Source organism: Neoarius graeffei, chromosome 13 (genome assembly GCF_027579695.1).
Source record: "Neoarius graeffei isolate fNeoGra1 chromosome 13, fNeoGra1.pri, whole genome shotgun sequence".
Classification (NCBI taxonomy): Eukaryota; Metazoa; Chordata; class Actinopteri; order Siluriformes; family Ariidae; genus Neoarius; species Neoarius graeffei.
Genome location: NC_083581.1, coordinates 51,668,859 through 51,696,176, shown reverse-complemented (window position 1 = coordinate 51,696,176; position 27,318 = coordinate 51,668,859). Strand labels below are relative to the sequence as shown.

The 27,318-nt window shown below is 42.3% G+C and overlaps 1 protein-coding gene across 1 annotated transcript in view; it reads right to left on the bottom strand.

The window, feature by feature from the left end:
* Positions 1 to 17,971: 17,971 nt before the first annotated feature.
* arhgap46b (Rho GTPase activating protein 46b) overlaps positions 17,972 to 27,318 on the bottom strand; it is a 247,416-nt gene continuing 238,069 nt past the window's right edge. Inside the window, exons 8-10 of the mRNA XM_060938001.1 lie at positions 26,250 to 26,341; positions 25,938 to 26,107; positions 17,972 to 20,415 (exon numbers count right to left, since the gene is read on the bottom strand). Coding sequence (XP_060793984.1) covers positions 20,221 to 20,415; positions 25,938 to 26,107; positions 26,250 to 26,341 — 457 coding nt within the window. The 3' untranslated portion in view covers positions 17,972 to 20,220. The remainder of the gene's footprint in view (positions 20,416 to 25,937; positions 26,108 to 26,249; positions 26,342 to 27,318) is intronic.

The window sequence follows — 27,318 nt, the reverse complement described above, 5'->3', positions numbered from 1 at the left end:
TGTAAAGGGATGATAAGTATTAATTTTTTTTGTAGAATTTTGCTCGTTTCTGACTGAATTTTGAGCAATATGTTGGTATATCCTCCACTCTAGGCAGCCAGGATAGCACTTTATCAGCGTGGTTTTGATTCAGTATTGATGGTGTCTCTGCTCAGGTAGTCGGTCTTGGTGTATTGTCTGTCTGTGTAACGGTTCAGTCTGTAGAAGTCAGAAAGACTGCACAAACAGCGCCATCTGGCGGCTAATTGACGCTAAATTAAAATCCTGTTTTCCTCCGTCTGGCCACCTGAGGCCGCTGTGGTGCAATGTTTCTCACAAGTCATTAACAATGTTATGGTTCGTCAACTGAGTTCTAAATATCCATTATCGGCACGGTGGTGTAGTGGTTAGCACTGTCGCCTCACAGCAAGAAGGTCTGGGTTTATAACCCAGCGGCCGACGAGGGTCTTTCTCTGTGGAGTTTGCATGTTCTCCCCATGTCTGCGTGGGTTTCCTCCCACAGTCCAAAGATATGCAGGTTAGGCTAATTGGTGGCTCTAAATTGACCGTGAGTTGTTTGTGTCTCTGTGTGTGTCAGCCCTGCGATGAGCTGGCGACTTGTCCAGGGTGTACCCTGCCTCTCGCCCATGGTCAGCTGGGATAGACTCCAGCTTGTCCCCTGTGACCCCACACGGGATAAGCAGTTACAGATAAAACAAACAGAGCATCCCATCCGTTATCTGTAGCCGCTTATCCTGTTCTACAGGGTCGTGGGCAAGCTGGAGCCTATCCCAGCTGACTATGGGTGAGAGGCGGGGTACACCCTGGACAAGTCGCCAGGTTATTGCAGGGCTGATACATAGAGACAAACAACCATTCACATTCAATTTAGAGCCACCAATTAACCTAACCTGCATGTATTTGTACTGTGGGGGAAACCCATACAGACACAGCGAGAACATGCAAACTCCACACAGAAAGGCCCTCGCTGGCTGCTGGGTTCAAACCCAGGATCTTACTGCTGTGAGGCGACAGTGCTAACCACTACACTGCCATGCCACCTGAGTTCTAAATATATAAAATGAAATGAATCTATTAGAGATGGCACATATACCAGCAAAAATGGTGGATTGGATATAAAATATATATTGGATATATATCATTAAGTGCTTTGAAGCCTAGTATACATTAAAAAAAATGTTCTCTCCACCCTGGACCAACAGTATTTTGCCTACAGGGCAAATGGATCAACTGAGGATACTATTTCACTGGGCCTCCACACTTGTGTCAGAATGCTAAACTAGAAAACTAGTATACAGACTATCCAATCTTGGCCTCAATGCACGTGTGTGCAACTGGATTCTGGACTTTTTAATCAACAGACCACAATGTAGAATAGAATAACAACCTGGCTGTCGACTCCAAGAAAACCAATTAACTAGTCTTGGATTTCAGAAAACAAAAACACAATGTTTACCATGCCATCAGCATCAACTGGAAAAGGTTGAGGTAGTCAACAATGGTGTCCACATTTGTAATAACCTATCATGGTACATCAACACAACAATAATGGCCAAAAAAAAGTCAACAGAAGCTCCATTTCCTAAGAAGCAGTTGTGGCTCATCATCGCGGGGCTCAGGGGTGCTGCCCCTTCCAAATACCTAGAGAAGAAAGTCTAGTTAAACATGTTAAATATAAATTAACTGTATAATGTGAAATAACTATGAAATAAAAAATTATTTACTTGTACAATGTGCTTGGTATGCTGTCAGCACTCATTTAAAAAATTGGTTCCAAATAATATTTGCTACATTTCTGTGTGAATACATATGCTTACTGGTTGGGGATGCTGACCAAATTAGTGTCTGTAATAGTTCTTAAATATTCTAAACCAAAATCTCATGTTTTGTTATGGGGACGGTTGTTGCCACTAGATTACACATTTGCTCTCAGACTACTGTCAGAGACTATTTTTCCACTTGTTAATTTGTAAGTCTTCATGTAAATACTGGAATATAATCAGAGTCTCAAAATAAGTGTAGATACAACACAAGTGAGGAATCTTTATTGTTTAATCCAAGAGGTAGACACTTTTATACTCAGTCACTGAGACCTGCTTACTAGGAGGAAGAGGAAGATAATTCGAGTTAGGTTTTTCCAGCAGATTCCAATGCAAACAGTTTGAATTTAATTGAAATGGGTGACCTTTAACCGGTGACCAGGCCTCATTCATTGTGACCAATGGGTACAGAAGAGCATAGAAGAGGACAGAGAGACAGAACTGACCCTAAGAACTCATTAGATATAATCGAGGTGGGCATGACTAGCTTTCACAGCACCTCCCACTCTATAATCAGTTGACCAACAGAGATTTAAGTTGAACGCCGCCTTCTAAGACCGCCTTCCCAATTAAAAAATGAAATGAGAAGGAAAAAAATGGCACAAAATTAACTTCATACACTGTTAGAAATGGGGGTACAGTAGAAGTCCATTTCTGTCCCCCAAGGTACAATTTATACTAATGTACCACCTATGGCTCATTATTAGACCTCAAGGTAACTATGTGTACCTTTGTAGGGCCAAAAAGGTACATACTGTAGATGTTCCCAATCAGTATATAAAGGGTACAAATAAGTACCTTAGAGGGTACTGCCCCAGTGCCAAGCCATTATACCCCTAAAGGTACAGTAATGTACTTTATTTTCTGAGAGTGTAGAGAAGGCTGCAGATCCCAGATAGACAGAGATGTTGTGACTCTGACGTGACATCTAGTGGATGCCTTTTTTAATTCTTCAGATGTACACAAGATTCACAAGTATGTGCATGAGTACAGTGACACTTGCCTAGCGCCTCTACTCTCTGCACTAGATGACATGGAGCCCTACACTGTAAAAAAAAAAATAGTTGAGAATACTTGAAATTTCAAGGCAACCGTCTGCATTAAGAATTTTATGTTTTGCCAACGATGTGCCCATGATAATCCAAACTATGATAAAACTGTTATCTTTATTAAGAATTCTTAATTAAGTCAATTTTCAATTCCTCATTCTGCCAACATAGATTTCTCTTTTTGCTGAACAGTGGCATTCACAGTAGTGCAAAAAGGCAATTGAGGTTATCACAATTTTTTTTTTTAGATTTTTTTGGGGGCTTTTTTCACCTCTATTTGGATAGGACAGTGTAGAGACAGGAAATGAGCGGGAGAGAGAGAGACAGGGAGGGATCGGGAAATGACCTCGGGTCGGAACCGAACCCGGGTCCCTGGATTTATGGTATGGCGCCTTATCCACTTGAGCCATGACACCCCCGAGGTTATCACAATTTATCATTAAACTATACATGCCTTTTTTCATTGTTCTACACAATTACAAAACTTCAATATTGAAATAAAGTTTTTAAAACCCACATCATGGGTATGGCGTCGTGGCTCAGGTGGCTAAGGCGCCATACCATAAATCCGGGGACCCGGGTTCGATTCCGACCCGAGGTCATTTCCCAATCCCTCCCCGTCCCTCTCTCCCGCTCATTTCCTGTCTCTACACTGTCCTATCCAAATAAAGGTGAAAAAAGCCCCCCAAAAAAGTCTGATAACCTCAATTGCCTTTTTGTACTACTGTGAATGCCACTGTTCAGCAAAAAGAGAAATCTATGTTGGCAGAATGAGGAATTGAAAATTGACTTAATTAAGAATTCTTAATAAAGATAACAGTTTTATCATAGTTTGGATTATCATGGGCACATCATTGGCAAAACATAAAATTCTTAATGCAGACTGTTGCCTTGAAATTTCAAGTATTCTCAACTATTCTTTTTTTACAGTGTAAAACAGAGGTCTGATTTCTTTCGACACATTGCTTTATAAAAGGCTGTCACTGTGAGTTTAAAAGAACAAAACAAAACTGGAAAAAAATATCAGGTATAGTATTTAGGTTGTGAAACAATGTTGTTTAATGCAGCTAATTAAATCTGCACGACAAACTGCAGAATAAAAAATGCATTTAAATTACTTTGAGACTGCATTTATGATTGAAGACGAGGTTGAAATATTCTCTGTTCCACTTGAAATGACTGTAGATACAATAGAGAGGCAGTAGAGGGCAACAATTTTGGAATTGAAGGAAAATACTTCTGGTATAAAACCAAACAAAAGTCAGTCCAATGTTTATGGGATTATAAAATCCTGGGGCATCAAAATCTTGTCATGGTCTAAACCAATTTGTCTTCAAAATGAGATAAATAGGTTCGTATTTTGGGTGGTGTAGTGGTTAGCACTTTTGCCTCACAGCAAGAAGGTCCTGGGTTCGCGGCTGGCGAGGGCCTTTCTGTGCGGAGTTTGCATGTTCTCCCCGTGTCTGCGTGGGTTTCCCCCAAAGGCATGCAGGTTAGGTTAATTGGTGACTCTAAATTGACGGTAGGTGTGAATGTGAGCGTGAATGGTTGTCTGTGTCTATGTGTCAGCCCTGCGATGATCTGGCGACTTGTCCAGGGTGTACCCCGCCTCTCGCCCATAGTCAGCTGGGATAGGCTCCAGCTTGCCTGCGACCCTGTAGGACAGGATAAGCAGCTACAGATGATGGATGGGTCATATTTCTAAGTTTTCTTCACCTTTAAAAGTGTCATACTACTAGTGCATCTCAAAAAATTAGAATATTGTGAAAAAGTTCAATATTTTCCAGCAGTTATTTAAGAAAGTGAAAATGTTATATATTATAGACTCATTACACAAACTAAAATGTTTCAAGCATTTTTCTATTTTAATTTTAATCAGTATAGCATACAGTACAAAAACATAAAAAAAAACCCATCTCAAAATATTAGAATATTTCATTTCGAGTTTGAGTAAAACAGTATGAACACAGTGTATCTCTCGGTCTAGTTCAGTACACACAACCACAATCATGGGGAAGACTGCTGACTTGACTGTTGTCCAGAAGATGATCACTGATGCCCTCCACAAGGAGGGTAAGCCACAAAAGGTCATTGCTGAAAAGGGTGGCTGGAAAAGGTGCACAAGCAATAGGGATGGCTGCAGTCTTGAGAGGATTGTCAAGAAAAGTTGATTCAAGCACTTGGGAGAGCTTCACAAAGAGTGGACTGAGGCTGGTGTCAGTGTATCAAGACCCATCACGAACAGACATCTTCAAGAAAGGGGATACAACTTTCGCATTCCTAATATCAAGCTACTCCTGAGCCAGAGACAATGTCAGAAGTGTCTTATCTGGGCTAAGGAGAGAAAGAAATGGACTGTTGCTCAGTGGTCCAAAGTCCTCTTTTCAGATGAAAGTACATTTTGCATTTAATTTGGAAATCACGGTTCAAGAGTCTGGAGGAAGAGTGGAGAGGCACAGAATCCAAGGTGTTTGAAGCCCAGTGTGAAGTTTCCACAGTCTGTGATGATTTGGGGTGCCATGTCATCTGCTGGTGTTAGTTCACTGTATTTTATCAAGTCCAAAGTCAACACAGCCATCTACCAGGAGATTTTAGAGCACTTCATGCTTCCATCTGCTGACGAGCTTTTTGGAGATGCTGATTTCCTTTTCCAGCAGGACTTAGCACCTACCCACAGTGCCAAAACTACTACCAAATGGTTTGCTGACCATGATATTACTGTGTTTGATTGGCCAGCCAACTTGCCTGACCTGAACCCCATAGAGAATCTATGGGGTATTGTCAAGAGGAAGATGAGAAACACCCGACCCAAAAATACAGATGCGCTGAAGGCCACTATCAAAGCAACCTGGGCTTCAATAACACCTCAGCAGTGCCACAGACTGATCACCTCCATGCCACACCTCATTGATACAGTAATTCATGGTAAAGGAGCCCCAACCAAGTACTGAGTGTATAAATGAATATACTTTTCAGAAGTTGGACATTTCTGTTTTGTAAATCCTTTTTTTGATTGCTCTTAGGGAATATTCTAATAATTTGAGATAATGGATTTCTGATTTTCATGAGCTATAAGCCATAATCAAAATTAAAACAAAAAAGGCTTTAAATATTTCACTTTACATGTAATGAATATAGAATATATGAAAGTTTACCTTTTTGAATTAAATTATGAAAAAAAAGGAACTTTTTCATGGTATTCTAATTTTTTGAGATGCACTAGTATATTGTATAAAAATGCCATATCAGCCTATATGAGTTAATATTAGCTAGGCCATGGTCGAAAGGGTTAAAACATACTGAGTGACCAAAATCTCACCACAGTCTGAAGTAAAGGGATTTACTGTAATGGAATTGCTTGGTTTTAAAATGTTTATAGTGGTTGATGGGTGGCATGGTGGTGCATTGGTTAGCACTGTTGCCTCACAGCAAGAAGGTTCCAGGTTCAAACCCCATGGCCAATGAAGGGCCTTTCTGTGTGGAGTATGCATGTTCTCCCCGTGTTGGTGTGGGTTTACTCCGGGTGCTCTGGTTTCCCCCAAAGTTAGGCTAATTGACTACTCTAAATTGCCCATGATCAAAAGTAGTGTACTTGCTTAGCCAAGAAACCCTAGTAAAGGGACCCCACCCAGAACACACTGGACAGGTGAAGATGATGATAGTGGTTGATACCGTATGTAGATCACTGTTTAAGGAGTTAAAACATCTGGGGTTAGTAAGATTTCACTATAAGTTGAAAGATCAGCACTGATAACCTGGCCCAAAGTCTTCTTCACCCTTCGCCCATTAAATGTCCAGGAGGTGGGTCCAGACTCACTTTCCTTACTCTCATAACTACAGTCTTTTGCTGTTAGTTTATTGAAAGGTTGGTTGTAGACCATAGCATTTGAAAAAAAAAAGCAGGTAATGATATGTGTGGCATATTCTCGGACTTCTCCAGTGCATTTAACATCATACAGCCTTCTTTACTTCTTTACTTATCCCCCCAAAATCCGTCCCTCTGAGTTACATGTCGGTCCTGGGATCGAGATGCTGACCTCTTCTGCTCCTCGGACCTGCCTGATCCATCCTGGTGCCCTGTGTCTGGTTGGAGTCTCATCGCATTGCTCCTGTGGAGGGCGGCCCCATGTGGACAGCTGGGGGTCGCGCTTGGAGGACGCTCTGGACTCTTGCAGTGATGCTTTTGTGGCTGGGGACTGCAGTTGACTTGCTGACTTTGGGACTACAGTTGTCGTGAACGGTTTTGCACTTGGGTTTCCGTTGGTGGGGGGTTTATAGCATCAACAAAGCTGACTTTATGTTAGAACTGTTAATGTTATAGTCATGTTGTCTGTTGTTGCCCGGATGGGGATGGGTTCCCTTTTGAGTCTGGTTCCTCTTGAGGTTTCTTCCTCATGTCGTCTGAGGGAGTTTTTCTTTGCCACCGTCGCCACAGGCGTGCTCATTGGGGATAGATTAGGGATAAAATTAGCTCATGTTTTAAGTTGTTCAAATTCTGTAAAGCTGCTTTGCGACAATGTTTATTGTTAAAAGCGCTATACAAATAAACTTGACTTGACTTGAATTTTCTGGATCACCGACTACCTGATATTTTGACCTGAGAGCATTTGTGAAACTGTGTCGGGCTAGGTGGCGAGCAGCACAGAGGCTCCACAGGGGACGATCCTTGCTCCTTTCCTGTTCTCAGATTTCCAGTTTAACTCAGATGTATGCTAACTGCAGAAATTCTCAACACACTGCTGTAGTATGGAATGTCAATGATGAGCAGGAGTCTTAAGCGGCGTATAGAGCTGTGATCAGCGGCTTTATTGAATGGTATGCGAGAAACAATTCAATGTGATCAAGAAAAAACCCATAGTGACAGATGAGAAAGAACAGTGAAACCCCGCTGACCCTTGTCTGTATTCTTGGAGAAGTTACAGAGGTTCTCAGGCATGCAGCAGGATGCTACACGTTCTAGCAAAAAAAAAAAACCCAAACAACTCACCAAGAAGCTATTGAGGTATTTCACCTGACGTCACAGGGTCACGTGACGCCCCGGTGTCCACCATTTTGGACGGCAAGCTAGCTAATGTCAACAACAGTAGCTAGTACGTTACTGTAGCAATATTTTACGTTCAGTCATTTGGATGACTGTTAAAACCTTTCAGTCTCAAGTTTTTCCTTTACTGTATTTACTAGTTTACTGAGCTAGCGCGCGATGGCTCCCGGCTTGGCCGGCGAGCGCGCGATGGCTCCCGGCTTGGCCAGCGAGCGCGCGATGGCTCCCGGCTTGGCCGGCGAGCGCGCTAGCTCAGTAAACTAGTAAATCCAGTAAAGGAAAAACTTGAGACTGAAAGGTTTTAACAGTCATCCAAATGACTGAACGTAAATATTGCTACAGTAACATACCAGCTACGATGTTGTTGACATTAGCTAGTGCTAACAGCTAGTTGCTAATACACTGCTACAACTACACCGACCCTAATAATACAGTTCTTGGTCATTGCCTGGTAACAGCAAATTTATAACGGGCCATGTCTCAACAGGCTAAGAAGTTATTTCAATGACATTTAATAACATTTTGTTTATCCTGAGGACTGAAAGTAAATGAAAATGTGAACAAACCTTAGCTGTAATCAGATGGCGACCACCGGCTCCAGGGACGACCCGCTGATGTAGGCGTTACCCAGCCTGACACAAAATATTTGTAGGCATCCAAACTCGTATACGCTTTCAGATCAATACCTGTGTATGGCGATGGGTTTTTAACGACATAGGTATACAGATCATGTGGGCCGAAGTCAGGTAAAGACGAGGGCTTCGTGTACTTCCGAACGTCAGTGAACAATCCTGGTGGAAGCAGGTAAACGTCGTTCTCTAAGCCTGCTAACCTCAATTTTTGCAAATACCTCTCCCTCTGCTCGCCCTGTAAATGCCCTACGTCGCTGGATAGTGAAGGTGTTTTCTGCATCTCGCTCCTTTTTCTTTTATGTTTTTCGTTTGTCGCCTTCCTCGCATTCAAACTGATTCGAGCCGTGCCGTCCAAAATGGCAGCATTACATGACTTGGTCACGTGAGTGAAATACCTCAATACAGGAAGGAGTAATTCAGCCAAAATGTTATTTACACCATTTCCCACTTACCCTAAACATAAGCAGTGTTTGGTGTTCAATATGGATTCATGCAGTGGTGCAGTGGACTAGGCTCACAGAAAGCAGGTTCTGGTTTTGAACCTTGTGGTTGACTGGGGCCTTTCTGTGTGGAGTTTGCATATTCTCATTAGATTAGATTAGATAAAACTTTATTGATCTAATCTAAAGAGAATATGCAAACTCCACACAGAAAGGCCCCAGTCAGCCACAAGGTTGAAAACCAGAACCTGCTTTCTATGAGGCTAGTCCACTGCACCACTGCATGAATCCATATTGAACTGTCTGTATGGGTTTTTTCCAGGTGTTCCAGTTTCCTCCTACAGTCAAAGACATGCAGATTAGATCAACTGGCTACTCTAAATTGCCCATACTGTAGGTGTGTAATGCCGCTTTTCCACTACCAACGCGGCCGAGTTGGGCTGAGCTGTGTGGTGCTGAGTTGGGCTGAGTTGAGCTGAGTGGGGCTGTTGGAGTTGCATTTTGACTACAACCGCGCTGAACCGTGCTGGCTGGAAGTGGGTGGACACATTGGGTGGAGTTAGCGAAAGTGGGTGGACGTCACGTGATGTCGTTAGGCAGCGCAAACAGTGACATCAGTGACCTTTTAAGCGGTAGTCTCACGACCTGGATAGTAAACAATAAACATGGAGGACATGGAGTCGTTAGTGTTGCTGGTCTTGGTGCTGTGGCTTGTTGTCACCGACAACACCAACAGATACTGGCAAGAGCGTATAGATGAGGCGAGGCGCATACGGCTTCAGAAATTCTCGTAATTCTTCTTCTTCCGGGTTTACGGTGCTTACAGATCCCAGCGTGCTCGCGGGGCGTGTGTGGGCATGTGAGGACACTCCTCCTCACCAATCAGTGCACAGGGGAGTGTCTCCTCATGCCCCTAGCCCCACTCGGCTCGGTTTGGCTCGCTTCAGCCCCACTCCAAAACCGTGCGAGTTTTGGGTGCTGAGTAAGGCTGAAGCGAGCTGAGTTGTGCTGCTCTGAGGTAGTTGAAACGCGAGCCGTGTCAGGCTGAAGTGAGCTGAAAAAGGGTAGTGGAAAAGGGCCATATGTGAGTGTGAATGGTTGTTTTCTTTGTGTTAGTTCTGTGATAGATTGGCGACTTGTCCACCTCTCGCCTGAAGTCAGCTGGGATTGGCTCCAGGTTACCTGCGACCCTGACAGATAAATGATATAGATAGTGGATGGATGGAGTTCAACATTTGGAAGTTTATTTTATTTTATTTCCTTCATGGCACAGACAAAATTCATTAAAGGGCCCATGGCATGGTGGTTTGTTGATGCTTTAAACGGGCTCGTGGAGGCTTCCGGATGTTATATCCGCAGCCTTTCTCGAAATGAACCCTCGGTACGTAGATATAGCCTCCTGGGAGAAAGCCCCATTTCAGCGCTTTTCCCAGTGCGTCGTTTTGCTAATGAGAAGCAGGAGGTGGGGAAGGGTAGACGGTGGGGGCGTGCCATGGGGGGAGGGGCTGCCGTCTGCCTCCTAAGCCGGCCGAGAGCGCTCCTCGTCGGGCACGGCCAGGCGGGCGAATGCCCTGGTCTGTCTGCCCTGTCTAAAAAAATGGTACAACTCGAGCCCATGGTAAAACTGGGACTTTGTCATTTTTTCCCGCCTGAGGCCCATGGTAAAACTGAGCAGTGGGACTTTGTCATTTTTTTCCGCATGAGGCCCATGGTAAAACTGCACTTCCAGGAGGGGCTGCCGTCTGCCTCCCAAGCCAGCCGAGAGTGCTCCTCGTCAGGCACGGCCAGGCGGGCGAATGCCCTGGTCCGTCCGCCCTGTCTAAAAAAATGGTACAACTCGAGCCCATGTACCTGGCTAACTGCAGGAAGCGGTTAGCCGCACAGCTAATGTAGCCATTGCTAGGCTAACGCACCGATTTTGAAACACGGCAAAGCGACCAGTTATACACTTACTTGTTCGGTGTTTGTTGCTGATGCGGCAGGGATGCTTGGCACAGACCCAGGCTTCAGTGACAGTTGATATGCAAAACCTGCCCTACTGTCCCAAGTTGTGGAAACATTCATCAGGAAAATGCTTCTGACAAACATACACCGTCTTAGGTAGACTCGACGGCGTATTATTGAAGTAAATAAAATTAAGCCACTGCGTCTTCAGGGGCTCTCCCGTCGGCAGTAAAAACAGACTCCTTTCTGTGTTGTCACATCCATGTACAGCGCAATTTCCATGTTGTGTCTTCTATGGGCTCCTCACTACAAAATGTAGTCATGTGTTCTGCGCATGCGCAGTAGGCTTCGCGCATGCGCAGTAGGCTTGGTAGGACAAACAGCAACTTTTGAGTTGGGTGGGCAATCCATACAGTGGGTGGGAATCCAGAGGGGGGGGGGCGTGGGGATCATCTCCCTTGCTGACGTAGGCAAGGGAAGAGTTTATCAACGCGCCGTTTTGATGCGCCATTCTCAAATGTTGGGCATAGTTTGGTTTACACATTATGAAATTTCTAGCCACTGGGGTGACTTAAGAAGGTCAGAGGAACTCATTTTAATGTTAAAAAACCTCAGAAAGTGAAAATTTCATGCCATGGGACCTTTAAAAAAAATCACATGTTAATTTGTATATTAGTTCCTAAAGCTGTGTAAATTTCAACCATATGATTCTGACATGGGCGGCACGGTGGTGTAGTGGTTAGCGCTGTCGCCTCACAGCAAGAAGGTCTGGGTTCGAGCCCTGTGGCCAGCGAGGGCCTTTCTGTGCGGAGTTTGCATGTTCTCCCCGTGTCTGCGTGGGTTTCCTCCGGGTGCTCCAGTTTCCCCCACAGTCCAAAGACATGCAGGTTAGGTTAACTGGTGACTCTAAATTGAGCGTAGGTGTGAATGTGAGTGTGAATGGTTGTCTGTGTCTATGTGTCAGCCCTGTGATGACCTGGCGACTTGTCCAGGGTGTACCCCGCCTTTCGCCCGTAGTCAGCTGGGATAGGCTCCAGCTTGCCTGCGACCCTGTAGAACAGGATAAAGCGGCTAGAGATAATGAGATGAGATTCTGATATGATATAAAGAGCAGCTGTGTGTGTGTGTGTGTGTGTGTGTGTGTGTGTGTGCGTGCGCTGCAGTGTTGTTTATTGTTTTGTCTGTAACCGCTTATCCCGTGCGGGGTCGTGGGGCAAGCTGGAGCCTATCCCAGCTGACCATGGGCGAGAGGCAGGGTACACCCTGGGCGAGAGGCAGGGTACACCCTGGACAAGCCGCCAGCTCATCGCAAAGTTGACACACGTATAGAGACACAAACAACCATTCACACTCACGGTCAATTTAGAGCCACCAATAAACCTAACCTGCATATCCTTGGACTGTAGGAGGAAACCCATGCAGACATGGGGAGAACATGCAAACTCCACACAGAAAGGCCCTTGTCGGCCGCTGGGTTCGAACTCAGAACCTTCTGCTGCAGTGTTGTACTGTAATTTACTGTGACCAGAGTCTCGAGTGCAGCAGTTAACCAGCAGGGGGAAACCTTGCTCTTTTTTTTCTTTTTGACATGGCCAGACACTAGAAGACCATACCTGTCAACTTTGAGGTTTGAAAAAAAGGGATATTTCCCAGATTTTTAACTCAAAATAAGGGAAAATTTCGGAAAGTCATACCCTTCACCAAAAGTGGGTGTGTAGTTGAATGGGGGGCAATTTTCTATCTAGTATTTGTGATTTCCTGTACTCTGGTGCATGTTGGTGATAGTCAAGACCCAAACTCAATATGCTTATGGTTTATAGAGTGCATTTGTGAATAAACTATACATTTATTTTTATTTGCTTTCAGTAGTACCAGTTATTTCCCAAATTAAGGGCTAAAATACGTATCTTGTGTTAAAATAAGAAAGGTCATTATATAACCAGTCAATATATTCAATTCCATTGCAATTTATTATGGTTTTACCATAATCAAGGCCTCGGAACACTAGATAGATAGATAGATAGATAGATAGATAGATAGATAGATAGATAGATAGATAGATGTAATAAAGAGAAACTAGATGTAATAGAGAGTAATATAAGATATTAAACCAAGAGTGATTTAAAATGGGTAAGTTTCAGATAGAAAATAAAATAGACAATGAGTGGATAAAACAGTTAATACACCAATTAGTTTACACTAGGGCGGCACGGTGGTGTAGTGGTTAGCGCTGTCGCCTCACAGCAAGAAGGTCCTGGGTTCGAGCCCCGGGGCCGGCGAGGGCCTTTCTGTGTGGAGTTTGCATGTTCTCCCCGTGTCCGCGTGGGTTTCCTCCGGGTGCTCCGGTTTCCTCCACAGTCCAAAGACATGCAGGTTAGGTTAACTGGTGACTCTAAATTGACCGTAGGTGTGAGTGTGAATGGTTGTCTGTGTCTATGTGTCAGCCCTGTGATGACCTGGCAACTTGTCCAGGGTGTACCCCGCCTTTCGCCCGTAGTCAGCTGGGATAGGCTCCAGCTTGCCTGCGACCCTGTAGAAGGATAAAGCGGCTAGAGATAATGAGATGAGATGAGTTTACACTAGGCTATTTATGAGGTCTTAGCCAGGACATACTTAATGTAAACATGTGTAGCTTACCTTTGATTATTAGGGAGGCTTTCGTTTTCCCTATGGAAAATTTCTTTGCGATGGAAGAGTCTGGGAACATTCCAGCCACGCACTTGTTGAAATCATCAAAGAAAGAGAGGCTAATGTTTTTCTTAGCTATTAGCATCGCCATCTTCACCTCAGACCTAATCAGTGTTGCCAGATACTGCTGTTTTCCAGCCCAAAATATGTTCAAAACCCGCCAAAATGCACTTGAAACCGCCCAACTTGGGCAGGAAACCGCCCAATCTGGCAACACTGGACCTAATCACTTGTTCAGCCTCGCCTCCGGACGGAATTCTGTAATTACTGATGCCTGAGAGGGCGGGGACGTGAATTCATGGCCCGACTTCCTGCTGTAAACTCCTGTCAGAGGCGCGTCATGAATTCTGGACCTACCGACTTTTTTATATTGTGAAAATACGGGACTTTTATATAATGTGAAAATACGGGATATTTTCAGGAAAATAAAAAAACGGGAAGACAGCGGGAAATAAGTCAAAATAAGGGATTTCCCGGGAAAAATGGGAGGGTTGACAGCAGTGGCGGCTGGTAGTCTTTCAAACAGGGGAGGCTGGTCGGTTATGATATTTCCAGATTTTAAAAGAAAAAACGTCAATTTTGCCCATACTCTTGCCTCTGATCTGGCTGATTGTTGGCAGGGTCACAAACTGTGAAATAACAGGTTCTTTTGGCCCATTAGCCTACTGTCCAATATACATGATGGTGGTGTTGGGGGGGAGGGGTATATTTTAACATTTTATATTTTAAAATTGTGGCATGTTGTTTAAAAATTGATCATTATTGAAAGCAGCTCTTTGTCAGGAACCTCAGCAGTAGAGCTGGGTGCCACACATTTCATTCAATGACACTTTCCCTATATTTTACTTATTTTGACTGAGAAATGTTTTATTGACAATTTTGATAACCCTTCACTTTTAATCCAGGTCTGTAGTGTGAAATGTTCTCAGCTGTGTTTTTGTTTAAAAATGTTTTCCAAATTGTAGCTGTGTTTAATTCATATCCAGAAAAATATATATTCCAATATAATATACTCAGCATAAACATTTTAAATAGATTCTATATTTTTGGTCCATCCATGACATATTACTAAAGTAGCCTATTTACTGTTGTTGATGTGGGTCACTTGCTGTTAGCCAATTCACTTTCTCGTACCAGGAGAGCTGAAAGGAACGAGTATTATTCCCTACCTTTTTCACCAAGTCAATTTGAGGCGTTGGTCTACCCTGCTCTTTAATTTTAATTTTTTCCTCGAAAGGAAGACTGGCAAATGGCTTCGCCAAAATTAAATCAGCAATGCTTGGCATCCGTGCGCAGCTTTCTTGCTAGCTGACTAGCCCCCTCAAGTTCAAGTTCAGTCACTCAAATAAACGAAATTTCTGGAACTAAGATAGCAAACTTGACAACACTATATTTACACTTTATTTACAATGAAAATATACACAAACTAAAAAAGCTGGTAGAAACCGTATGTATGGAATGAAATCGAAATGTAAGCTGATCTCTTACAATACACCACAGCACTCGCGAATCCGCATGGGACTGAACTGAGATTCACCGCTGCCTGTCTATATTTGAAACGAGCTGTCAATCAAAGAAAATATCCGGCCGCTTTCACCAATCACCAGTCTCCTCGCGGAAACTACCATGTCCCTCCCATGTGAGGCTCGGAGTCCGTAGGCGGGCGTTTTCGCAGTATTTGTCCAATAACCGTCTTGCATTTTGAGATTGAAAAGCGCAGAGCTCCCAAATGCCATTAAAGTCCACTGAGGCTGGGAGTCCGTGAGACTCCGTGGGCGGGCGTTTTCACAGTATTTGTCCAATAACCGTCTTGCATTTTGAGATTGAAAAGCGCAGAGCTCCCGAATGCCATTGAAGTCCACTGAGGCTGGGAGTCCGTGAGACTCCGTGGGCGGGCGTTTTCGCAGTATTTGTCCAATAACCGTCTTGCATTTTGAGATTGAAAGCGCAGAGCTCCCAAATGCCATTGAAGTGCACTGAGTCTGCGCTGCATCGCGCTGTCACGAGGGGGAAAAACTCACGCACACATTAAAGTTATAAGGGCATTTTTAGAGGAGGCTGAGCCTCCCTCGTTGTCTTAGAGCAATCGCCCGTGGTTGACAGGTATGTAGAAGACTAAGATCCTCTTTTTCATTCTCGAGCTGAACAGGTACTGCAGTCTTATGAGAACAGTTAGGATCCTTTTTTCTATCCTTTGTGCTGATAATCCAGGAATCTCAGAAAGCTGTGAGGATGACCTGCAGTGGGTCCATGCTGACATCTTGCATACATAATAATAATAATAATTATTATTATTATTCGGAACTTGTTCTTGATTCTACGATCCCTGTTCTTGGCTGGCAGGAGTGGAACCCAATGTGGTCTTCTGCTGTTGCATGCTGAGATGCTTTTCTGCTCACGACGGTTGTAAAGAGTTGCTATATCCTTCCTGGCAGCTCGAACCAATCTGGCCAATTTCCTCTGTCCTCTCTTATCAACAAGGCATTTCCACCCACAGAACTGTCGCTCACTCAATGTTTTGTGTTTTTCGCACCATTCTGTGTGAACTCTACAGACTGTTGTGTGTGAAAACCCCAGGAGATCAACACTTTCTGTAAAACTCAAGCCGGTCCATCTGGCGCCAACACTGATGCCACAGTGAAAGTCACAGAGATCACAATTTCTCTCATTCTGATGTTTGAAGTGAACATTAGCTAAACCTACTGATTTGTATCTGGATGAGTTTATGCACTGTGCTGCTGTTAAGCATTTGGCTGATGAGAGAACTGCATCAAACAGCAGGTGGATGGGTGTATGAAATAATGATTGTGAAATCATTTAACCCCTTCATTGTTTGTTGATGAGGGAGAATTTGGGTTCGGTTTTAGCTTTTTGTTTATTGTGTGCATGACATTATGAAATATGTGCTATGAAGGACATGAGAATGCTTTAAGTGTGGTTGCAGTTGAGATTAATGTTAAATTCATTCAGTAGATTGCTGACTACTCATATTAGCATTGTTTGCCTGGCTGCCATTAAGTGCAGAAACATGTTTATCATGTCATTCCAGTGCTTTTCATATGATTAGAACGATTTATCTGAATTTAGCCATGCTTTTAGAGAAGTATTCATCTGAATGAACAAATTATTACAGTCTAATAGTCCTGACTCACAGTGAAATTATTTAACGTCTGGAGTATCTGTTGGAAGATTTGGTACTTAATCTTTAATCCATCTAATTGCCCTAGAATTGTGCTAATTGGAGCCACTGAGAGCCACAGCTTGACACAAGATGATGGTAAATACCAGAGTGATGTAAATCAGTTATGCTGTCCCGTTTGAACGCTTCTGTACTGTGCTGAAGAAAGCTTGGTGGTTTGTAAGCCTACCATGCTGCACGTGTTCATGTGGAAACACCAGTAGAACTGTAAGTCTATAGCAGAAAAGAAGCAGGCATGTCTCGTCTCATCTCATTATCTCTAGCCGCTTTATCCTTCTACAGGGTCGCAGGCAAGCTGGAGCCTATCCCAGCTGACTATGGGCGAAAGGCGGGGTACACCCTGGACAAGTCGCCAGGTCATCACAGGGCTGACACATAGACACAGACAACCATTCACACTCACATTCACACCTACGGTCAATTTAGAGTCACCAGTTAACCTAACCTGCATGTCTTTGGACTGTGAGGGAAACCGGAGCACCCGGAGGAAACCCACGCGGACACGGGGAGAACATGCAAACTCCGCACAGAAAGGCCCTCGCTGGCCACGGGGCTCGAACCCAGGACCTTCTTGCTGTGAGGCGACAGCGCTAACCACTACACCACCGTGCCGCCCGAAGCAGGCATGTGAGTTTCTAAATATTTTTCTACATAATATCTATGTCGGGGTGGCACGGTGGTGTAGTGGTTAGCGCTGTTGCCACACAGCAAGAAGGTCCGGGTTCGAGCCCCGTGGCCGGCGAGGGCCTTTCTGTGCGGAGTTTGCATGTTCTCCCCGTGTCCGCACGGGTTTCCTCCGGGTGCTCTGGTTTCCCCCACAGTCCAAAGACATGCAGGTTAGGTTAACTGGTGACTCTAAATTGACCGTAGGTGTGAATGTGAGTGTGAATGGTTGTCTGTGTCTATGTGTCAGCCCTGTGATGACCTGGCGACTTGTCCAGGGTGTACCCCGCCTCTCGCCCATAGTCAGCTGGGATAGGCTCCAGCTTGCCCGCGACCCTGTACAGGATAAGCGGCTACAGACAGTGGATGGATGGATCTATGTCAAGTCTCTTTAATCGTATTGAAGCACAGAACTGAAAAGCCTAAATATTGAATAGTCGGTCCAAAAACCATTGTTCTACATCCAGGTGATCAAATAAGAGAAAAAATTCACAATTTTGCAAATTTACAAACTTTATTCTTTCTTTCTGAAACGATGGAAATAAAATGCTTGCCATCCATCTTTTTCTAGCTGGCTCATTAGAGGCCACGGCAACAAAAAATATTTACAATTTGAGTCAGAGGTCATTAGTTCCTGCAAAGATCACAGAGAGCTGCAGAGAGGGAGGACATGTGAGTAAGTGCAATACAGGAGCATAGTGGAGGTCAACAACACACGGGATTTGTGTGGCTGTAGTCTGCTACAGTTCTGTTCACTATTCAGCACAATCATCCAAAGGATTATATATTAAAAATACAGGATATATGACAGAACTCTGAACTGACTGAACAGATGTAAAGGAAGTAGTAAAAATAGACTCATGGATGTAGTAATGTTTGATTGGAAAGGGATAAATTAGGTAAACGTATAATGTGAGACATACAGTCATATTTACAGAATAACAGAGAAACATCAGTGGCATAGACCTGCTGTTTAGGCACGTGAGAAGATTCTTAAATGTCATGTCTAAAAGATCTTCATTAAAGGGAACTTCAAGAGCAGCCAGCTGGATTACTGTATTTTCTGCTATGGCACAAGGAATCTTCCCCAAGTTCTGGACAAAACGATTAAGGGCGTCTGTAACGTGTGCTGTCAGGCCGTGTGGAGCAGCAGGACCCAGATGGATGGTTGTGGAAACGTCAGCAAGGGGTTTTAACAAGCAGCTAATCATGACTGACTGTTTTTTCCCTGATGCAACTGTCTTATTTGGGGCTTACTTCTTAACAAAAACAGAAGTCAGGGTGTACTGTGTGCAAACACATGCGGTCAAAAAACGATCTCGTTCCAAAATCAAGAAACAAAACACTCCCATACTGGGTGCTAAACCCCAAAGTCTGACCACAGAGCTAAATATACTACAGCCTGGGTCTTGGCTATGCCCTTAACCACATATCTGAGATATGAAATTGCCCCGTTTAATGGAAAATAATAAAGTAAAAATATGTTCGTGAAGATTTGCAGTCATCCGCGGATTGAGTTGTGTTTTAATCGTCAAGACATGTGGGTTTAAGGACTCCTGAAAGCCCATGCATGAGTGACAAAATGCTTTCAACACAAGTCTAGTCGCCTTGAATCACTACTACTAGACGTCCGTACTTCCTGGAGTCAGGACTGTAAATGGTCTCCAAAGTTCCAGAGCTAAATACTGTATATTGTCTTACTGTACAATCTTGATTGCTCGAATGCGGTGAACAGTCCTGCATGCCTTTCTGCTGAAACACGTAATGGGTAAAAATAGCATGGACGACATCAAACGAATCATTTCTCAGAAGGTGATGAGATAAAGGAGAGTTTGTTTTGAAGCACCTTCCATGCCTTGAGCTTTTGATTACAGAAGGATGACCTTTCAGAAAGCCATCTCACTCACACACACACACACACACACACACACACACACACACACGGTTCAAAATCAGCAGGCCATAACAGAGCCAACAGATCTTTCTTTCAGACACACGTCAACATGAGCAGTACATACACACAACATGAAACTGAATTTTTAAAGTTTGCAGAACATCTAAGACCAAAAGAGAGGTTCATACACTCCATAGCACAGAGATTAGTATCCATTAAATATCCAACACACTCAAACCATATTAAATTAAAGAAATCCACTGAGATTGTCCAGATAATCTAGCAGAGAAAAAAAGATAACAATTGTCCAAAAATAGTGTCCAAACCCGACATATTAAAATAAGAGTTATTAGTAATAATACAAAGAGCCGTAGATCCCTGCACATTTGGTTTCGTATGTTAACAGTCTGACTGCTGCAGATATGTTGGAGTGTCTGCCAGTGAAAAAAGATTCACTTCTGAATCGATTCAGTCTTTACAGTAGCATCTGCTACAAGGCATCTGCGTTTCTGGTGAGGATTCACTCAAAATGATTCTGAGTCGATTCAGAGTCAAACAAGCAAGAAACCTCCAATGAATGCTGGTATTCAGTGAATCAGTGAGTCATTTGCTGGTGATTCATATTTGGAGGTTTTAGCGAAAAGTTTAATCAGAAAACAAGTTTATCCATCACGTTCCTCAAGACATCAGTATGTCTTTTTGTATTATTTTCTCAGAGTTATAAAGCACTGACAGGGCTAAACAGCATGACTGTGAATAGGCAACAACGCCATTGGTCTAAACCCTGTAAAGAAAGAGACACCCGTGGGCAGACGGATGAGCAGGGAGGCACACTGTCATGGCTTAAATGTCACGCAAGGTCCTTGATGAAGCTGGTATCCAGATGCACGATGAGTATGCGGAGGAAGGACATTTCTTTGCGTGTGTTCTCGAATATGACGCGCGGGTCGTCTGACTGGCAGCGCAGGCAGTTGGGTGCCATCACCATGGCCAGATTGTTCACATCCATCTTAGTCTTACTTACATTCACTGGCTGTGCAAAAACCTGAGGGGAAGCACGGAAAATGTCTCAAAAAAAATTCGAGTCAAATGTCACAAATTCTAAGCAAACTGTTCAGAACATCAGCAATTATTCTATCCACATTCACTGGATATGAGCAACTGCGCACTCTGATTGGCTACTCTACTACTAGGCTATCAGCTCACATACCGTGAAGAGAGAAAAACAAAATGGCGGGGCATGTTGCTGAACCAACCAAGGACGAAATAAAAACTCTCCTCGAAAACAAAGCCCCAAAAAATACAAAAAAAAAAGGAACAAAATATGGAAAAAAAAGTATTTGATGGTAAGAACGTATCTTTTTATTTTTTAATTAAGAATTATTATTATTATGGCATTTTTCACAAATTGCTACAGTCATTTCGCCGGTTTGTTTACATTCTAAGTGGAAATGATTTTATCTGACGTTTGGTGTAAAGTTTTTATTGATCGAATTTGCAAAAAAAAAAAAAGAAAGGAAAAAAAATGCTCTGTTTCTCAAAATCCAGTGAATGTGGATCGAATAAACAGTTATTCCACTCAATCTGGTCGTACATGGCTTATAGCCGCTATCAGCTCATGTACGACTCGATTTCATGGAATAACTGTTCAATATGCACAACTTTTTATTCATTACACACTTGTGAAATTCCTCTCTGCATTTAATCCATCTGAAGCAGTGAACACACACACACACACACACACACATACACACACACGTGAGCAATGAGCACACACACATACCCAGAGCAGCGGGCAGCCATGCTAACAATATGACTCGTGTAACTATCATTATGTTAATAATCTGAAGAGGAGCAACAAAATACAATGAGAGACCTGAACACAATCTTGAGTATGATATTCAAAAAATATGTTTTACTATTGTTTATTGTGTGTTCTCTTTATGAAACTATTTTTCTTAAATGCAGACTTGCTTAAAAAAGGTGGACTGAAACCCTCTGACATCCAATGTGAGTGTGCACATGATTTGGGCAGATTATAGATGCAAGTGTGTGTGTGTGTGTGTGTGTGTGTATTTTATTTATATATATATATATATATATATATATATACACACAGTGGGGAAAACAAGTATTTGATCCCTTGCTGATTTTGTTGGTTTACCCACTAAGAAAGACTTGATCAGTCTGTAATTTTAATGGTAGGTGTATTCTAACATGTGGAGACAGAATATCAAAAAGAAAATCCAGAAAATAACTTTTAAATATCTATATTAATTTATTTGTATTTTATTGAGAAAAAGAAGTATTTGATCCCCTAGTAACCATCAAGAGTTCTTGTTAATACAGACAAGTTAGACTCTCCAAATTACCTTGTCACCTAAATTGAAGACACCCGATATCACTAATGACTTGTATAAAAGCCACCTGGCCACAGAATCAATCAGTTTGTCAGACTCCAAACTCTCCAACATGGGAAAGACTAAAGAGCTTTCTGTGGATTTAAGGGAGAAGAGTGTAGACCTGCACAAGACCGGTATGGGCTACAAAACCATTAGCAAGAAGCTGGGCGTTAAGGTGACAACTGTTGGTGCAATTGTGCGCAAGTACAAGACTCACAACATGATCATCAATCGACCTAGGTCTGGGGCTCCAAACAAGATCTCACCTCGTGGGGTTTCCAGGATCATGAGAACGGTGAGAAATAGACCTAATACAACACGGGCAGAGTTAGTGGATGATCTTAAAGCAGCTGGGATCACAGTCACCAAGCAAACAGTTGGTAACACTTTACACCGCAATGGTCTAACATCTTGCAGTGCTCGCAAAGTACCCCTGCTTAAGAAAGCACATGTGCAGGCCCGCCTGAACTTTGCCAATGAACATCTGAATGACTTGGAGAGTGACTGGGAGAAGGTGTTATGGTCAGATAAGACCAAAATTGAGCTCTTTGGCATCAATTCAACCCGTCGTGTCTGGAGGGAGAGACATGCTGCTTATGACCCCAAGAACACCATCCCCACTGTCAAGCATGGAGGTGGTAACATTATGCTTTGGGGGTGTTTATCGGCACAGGGCTACTTCACCGTATCAATGGGAGGATGGATGGAGCCATGTACCGTAAAATCCTAAGTGAAAACCTCCTTCCCTCTGCCAGGAAGCTTAAAATGGGTCGTGGATGGGTCTTCCAGCAGGATAATGACCCAAAGCATACAGCCAAGGCAACCAAGGAATGGCTGAAGAAGAAACATATCAAGGTCATGGAGTGGCCCAGCCAGTCTCCGGACCTGAATCCTATAGAAAATCTATGGAGAGAGCTGAAGCTCAGAGTTGCCAAGCGACAGCCACGGAATCTTGATGATTTAGAGGTCATTTGCAAAGAAGAGTGGACCAAAATTCCTCCTAATATGTGCAGAAACCTGGTCATCAACTACAAAAAACGTCTGACCTCTGTGCTTGCTAATAAGGGGTTTGCCACAAAGTACTAAGTCCTTTTGGCAAGAGGGTTCAAATACTTATTTTCCTCAATAAAATGCAAATAAATTAATACAAATTCTTTAAAGTCAATTTCTTGATTTTCTTTGTGATATTCTGTCTCAGCATGTTAGACTACACCTACCATTAATATTACAGACTGATCGAGTCTTTATTAGTGGCCAAACCAACAAAATCAGCAAGGGATCAAATACTTGTTTGTTTATATATATATATATATATATATATATATATATATATATATATATATATATATATATATATATTTTTTGTGTGTGTATATATATATATATATATATATATATATATATATATATATATATATTTTGTGTATGTGTGTGTGTGTGTGTGTGTGTGTATATATATATATTTTGTGTGTGTGTGTGTATATATATATATATATATATATATATATATATATATATATATATATGATTCCACGCTTCTTTTTTTTACCATCAGGTCACAAAACATGTAATCTTTAATGAATGATATGTTAAAAGATAACTTTAATTTTCTGAGATGTAATAAAAACATTTATATGCCAAAGTCAAGCCTATCAGTTCCAAAATGATGTCTGTTACATTACTTCTGTTACGATTGTCCATCTCGCGTCTGTTACAAATTAATTACAATCTAGCTATATACCATGTTAATCTTATTGAAAGAATGTGTATGTTTATTCTACTACACATGTTTATTAATTATATTTGCTAAAACATCACCTTCCTATGTTTCAAAAAGTAATTCTACATTGTTAAAATTGAGAATATATATGTCCACAACACTTCTGTTACGTTCTGACTTTGGCATATAAATATGTTTTTATTACATCTCAGAAAATTAAAGTTATCTTTTAACATATCATTCATCATAAAAAAGAAATGGTTTTAGGTGAATTTTTAAAAATAAGTTCATGTCCCCATTTCAGTACCCATAAGCGTGGAATCAATCACTCATATATATATATATATATATATATATATATATATATATATATATATATATATATATATATACACACACACACATATGTATATATGTGTGTGTGTATATGTGTGTGTATATGTGTGTGTGTGTGTGTATATATATATATATATATATATATATATGAGTGTTTAGTCTCTGTCTAGTTCCTATCTAGAGTGTTTATACTGTTTATATTGTCTGAGTGTTTAGTTTTTGTCTAGTTCTTGTCTAGTGTTTACACTGTTTATATTGTTTGAGTGTTTAGTCTATGTCTAGTTCCTATCTAGAGTGTTTATACTGGTTATATTGTTTGTTTGTTTTTTCAATTATTCTATTTTTATTTATTGCATTGCCTGTTTGCACCCTGGGTCAGAGAGGACTGAAATTTCATCTGTGCTGTATGTCGAGCATGTATAGCATATTTGACAATAAAGTTAACTTGACTTGAAGTGTCATTATTATTTTGAACCTGAGAGCAGCAATGCAATGAGCTCTAGTAAAGGCTGCATTACATTAATTATAGTGTGCGAATGTGTAATATTTCACTCCACGGGATGAAGTGACAAAGCACCAGACACTTAAACTGTTAACAGCTGCTTTGCACTGCTGAGACTTTTTGCTTGCCCAACTGAGGAAATAATCAGTGATGCCGTCACCACCCGGAAGTTTATTATTTTCCTATAAAGGGCTTTATTCTTTTTGATACAATAGCAATTTACCAACAAATATATATATTTTTTATAAATTAAAGTTTTATTCATTAAAGAATGACGCACTGTATATTTTTATTTGTTTAGAGCAATGTTTAATGCTATGGAACGCCTGCAAAAAAAAAAAAAAAGTTTGTTCCCGTTATCGCTTACATTATAGCAGTTGTTCCCTTACCAGCCTGTTTTCTCTCAAAGTTAATAAGACAAAAAAGTGTAGCTTTTCATGTCACTGTGAATCAGTAAAACCCCTCTGTCCTGACAACTTTTCTGTGTTTCAGCTTTACCTTTATTACGTAGCAGTGACACTGGAGACTCCTTCCAAAAATGTAACCAGAGCGTCAGCGATGCAGGAGCTCACACGACCGTAACATCAGAAACCAGACTCATTTATAATTAGCTAAGTTGCTCTTCACGAGAACAATTACAACAATTTGTTCTTCCAAACAAAACAATCAGAATCAAAATCCATTGAAAACCGAGGGAGGAGTAGCGATTTTCCTGAAAATTCATTAACCGTCCTAGTGAGCAACTCGTTAATGAGAAATCGCAAAACCAGGGAGTAACTTTTGTGCGGACCGATTAGGTCTTCCAAACCAGAGCGTCAGCGACGCGGGAGCTCACACGGCCGTACCATAAGAAACCAGACTCTTTTGTAATTAGCAAAGTTGTTCTTCATGAAAACAATCTGATCTTCAAAACAAAGCAATCAGAATCAAAATCTAGTGAAAACTGAGGGAGGAGAAGCGATTTTCCTCAAAGTTCGTTAACCGGCTTAATTAGCAACTTCCATCCATCATTATCTCTAGCCACTTTATCCTGTTCTACAGGGTCGCAGGCAAGCTGGAGCCTATCCCAGCTGACTACGGGCGAAAGGCGGGGTACACCCTGGACAAGTCGCCAGGTCATCACAGGGCTGACACATAGACACAGACAACCATTCACACTCACATTCACACCTACGGTCAATTTAGAGTCACCAGTTAACCTAACCTGCATGTCTTTGGACTGTGGGGGAAACCGGAGCACCCGGAGGAAACCCACGCGGACACGGGGAGAACATGCGAACTCCACACAGAAAGGTCCCCGTCAGCCACTGGGCTTGAACCCAGAACCTTCTTGCTGTGAGGCGACAGTGCTAACCACTACACCACCGTGCCGCCCAAACAAAACAATCAGAATCAAAATCCAGTGAAAACTCAGGGAAGAGTCGCAATTTTTGTGAATTGTGGATGGATGGACGGACAGACGCCGTGTGATGGCAATAGCTCAGCGTCCAATAGCCGTGTGAGCTAAACATATAAATTGCTAGATCAATGAGTGCAAACAATTACTTTTAAATAAGTATTCTTTATTTATGCCTCTGTGTGTGTGTGTGTGTGTGTGTGCGCGTTACCTGTAAGAAATGGATGAAGTAACACAGTACCAGTCTGTTAAGCTCTGGTAAAGCCTGCACTACGCTGATGGCTGCCTCAGCATCCTCATAGTGACTGATACACTGTGTATAGAAACTCTGTGGAATCACAGGCTCCTCCAACTCCCTGTACCACAGCTTTAACAGTGACGCTGAGAGAGAGAGAGAGAGAGAGAGAGAGAGAATGAATGAATCACAGACTTGTCCATCACTCCAACCTATCATCAAATAAAACCTCTGAATGTGAGACAGGTCATGTTAGATCACAGACATCTATGATGATGTTGCCCTTACCAGGAACGTTCGGGTCAGAGAGGTTTTCTGGAATTTTCCACTGGTCCACCTGTAATTTGAGGGCATTCACTTCATCTATGTCTCCCGGGACTCTGCAACGTTAAAACACACACGGCCATTAAGATAAGATAAGATGTTTAGTATCCCACAATGGGGAACTTTCCTGTTTGCAGCAGCACAGTGGATAGCAGCAGAAGAGGACATATCAAGCCACACAAGTTAAAAAAAAAAAAAAAAAAAAAAAAAATATATATATATATATATATATATATATATATATATATATATATATACACACACACAGGTAGTCGTCGACTTACAACTGACTGGTCGTAAACCGATCTGGTCGTAAGTCGGCCTATGTTAAATGAACGTAAGTATATTGTGATGTGTAATGATATTGTAATCATCTTAAAGTCTTATTTTATCAACATTTTCTTATTTCATTATCTTGGCTCATTATTTGGTTTAAGTCAAACACTGCATACTACACTGCGTACAGCACAATTCGTTTAATATGTGCAAAACAAAAAATACGAAATACAGGTGTGAAAAATAGAAAACATTTTAGTTTGAAACATACCAAAATACAAATGTAAAACATAGCAAAATACAAAACTTAGTGACCGCTGGTGTCACTGGTGCTTGGCTGTGGGTCGTCTACGTCATCATCAGCTGTTGCAGCGCTCGGGCTGGCGGGAGCATTTGCTCGTTTCATAAACCAGGAGCTGGGGCGGAAACTGTATGACGGAGTGCGCGAGAGAGACTGCGCGTGTGCCTGGAGCTGGGGTGGAAACTGTTGTCTGTGGCGAGAGGTGCTGCCGGGAGCTGGGGCAGAAACTGTCGTATGCTCAGCTAGCTCAGCTAGGAAACACTTGCTAGTCATAACCAGACGGTCGTAAAGTCGATCGGTCGTAAGTCGCATAGGTTGTAAGTCGACGACTACCTGTATATAAAAGGGCGGCACGGTGGTGTAGTGGTTAGCACTGTCGCCTCACAGCAAGAAAGTCCTGGGTTCGAGCCCCGTGGCCGGCGAAGGCCTTTCTGTGTGGAGTTTGCATGTTCTCCC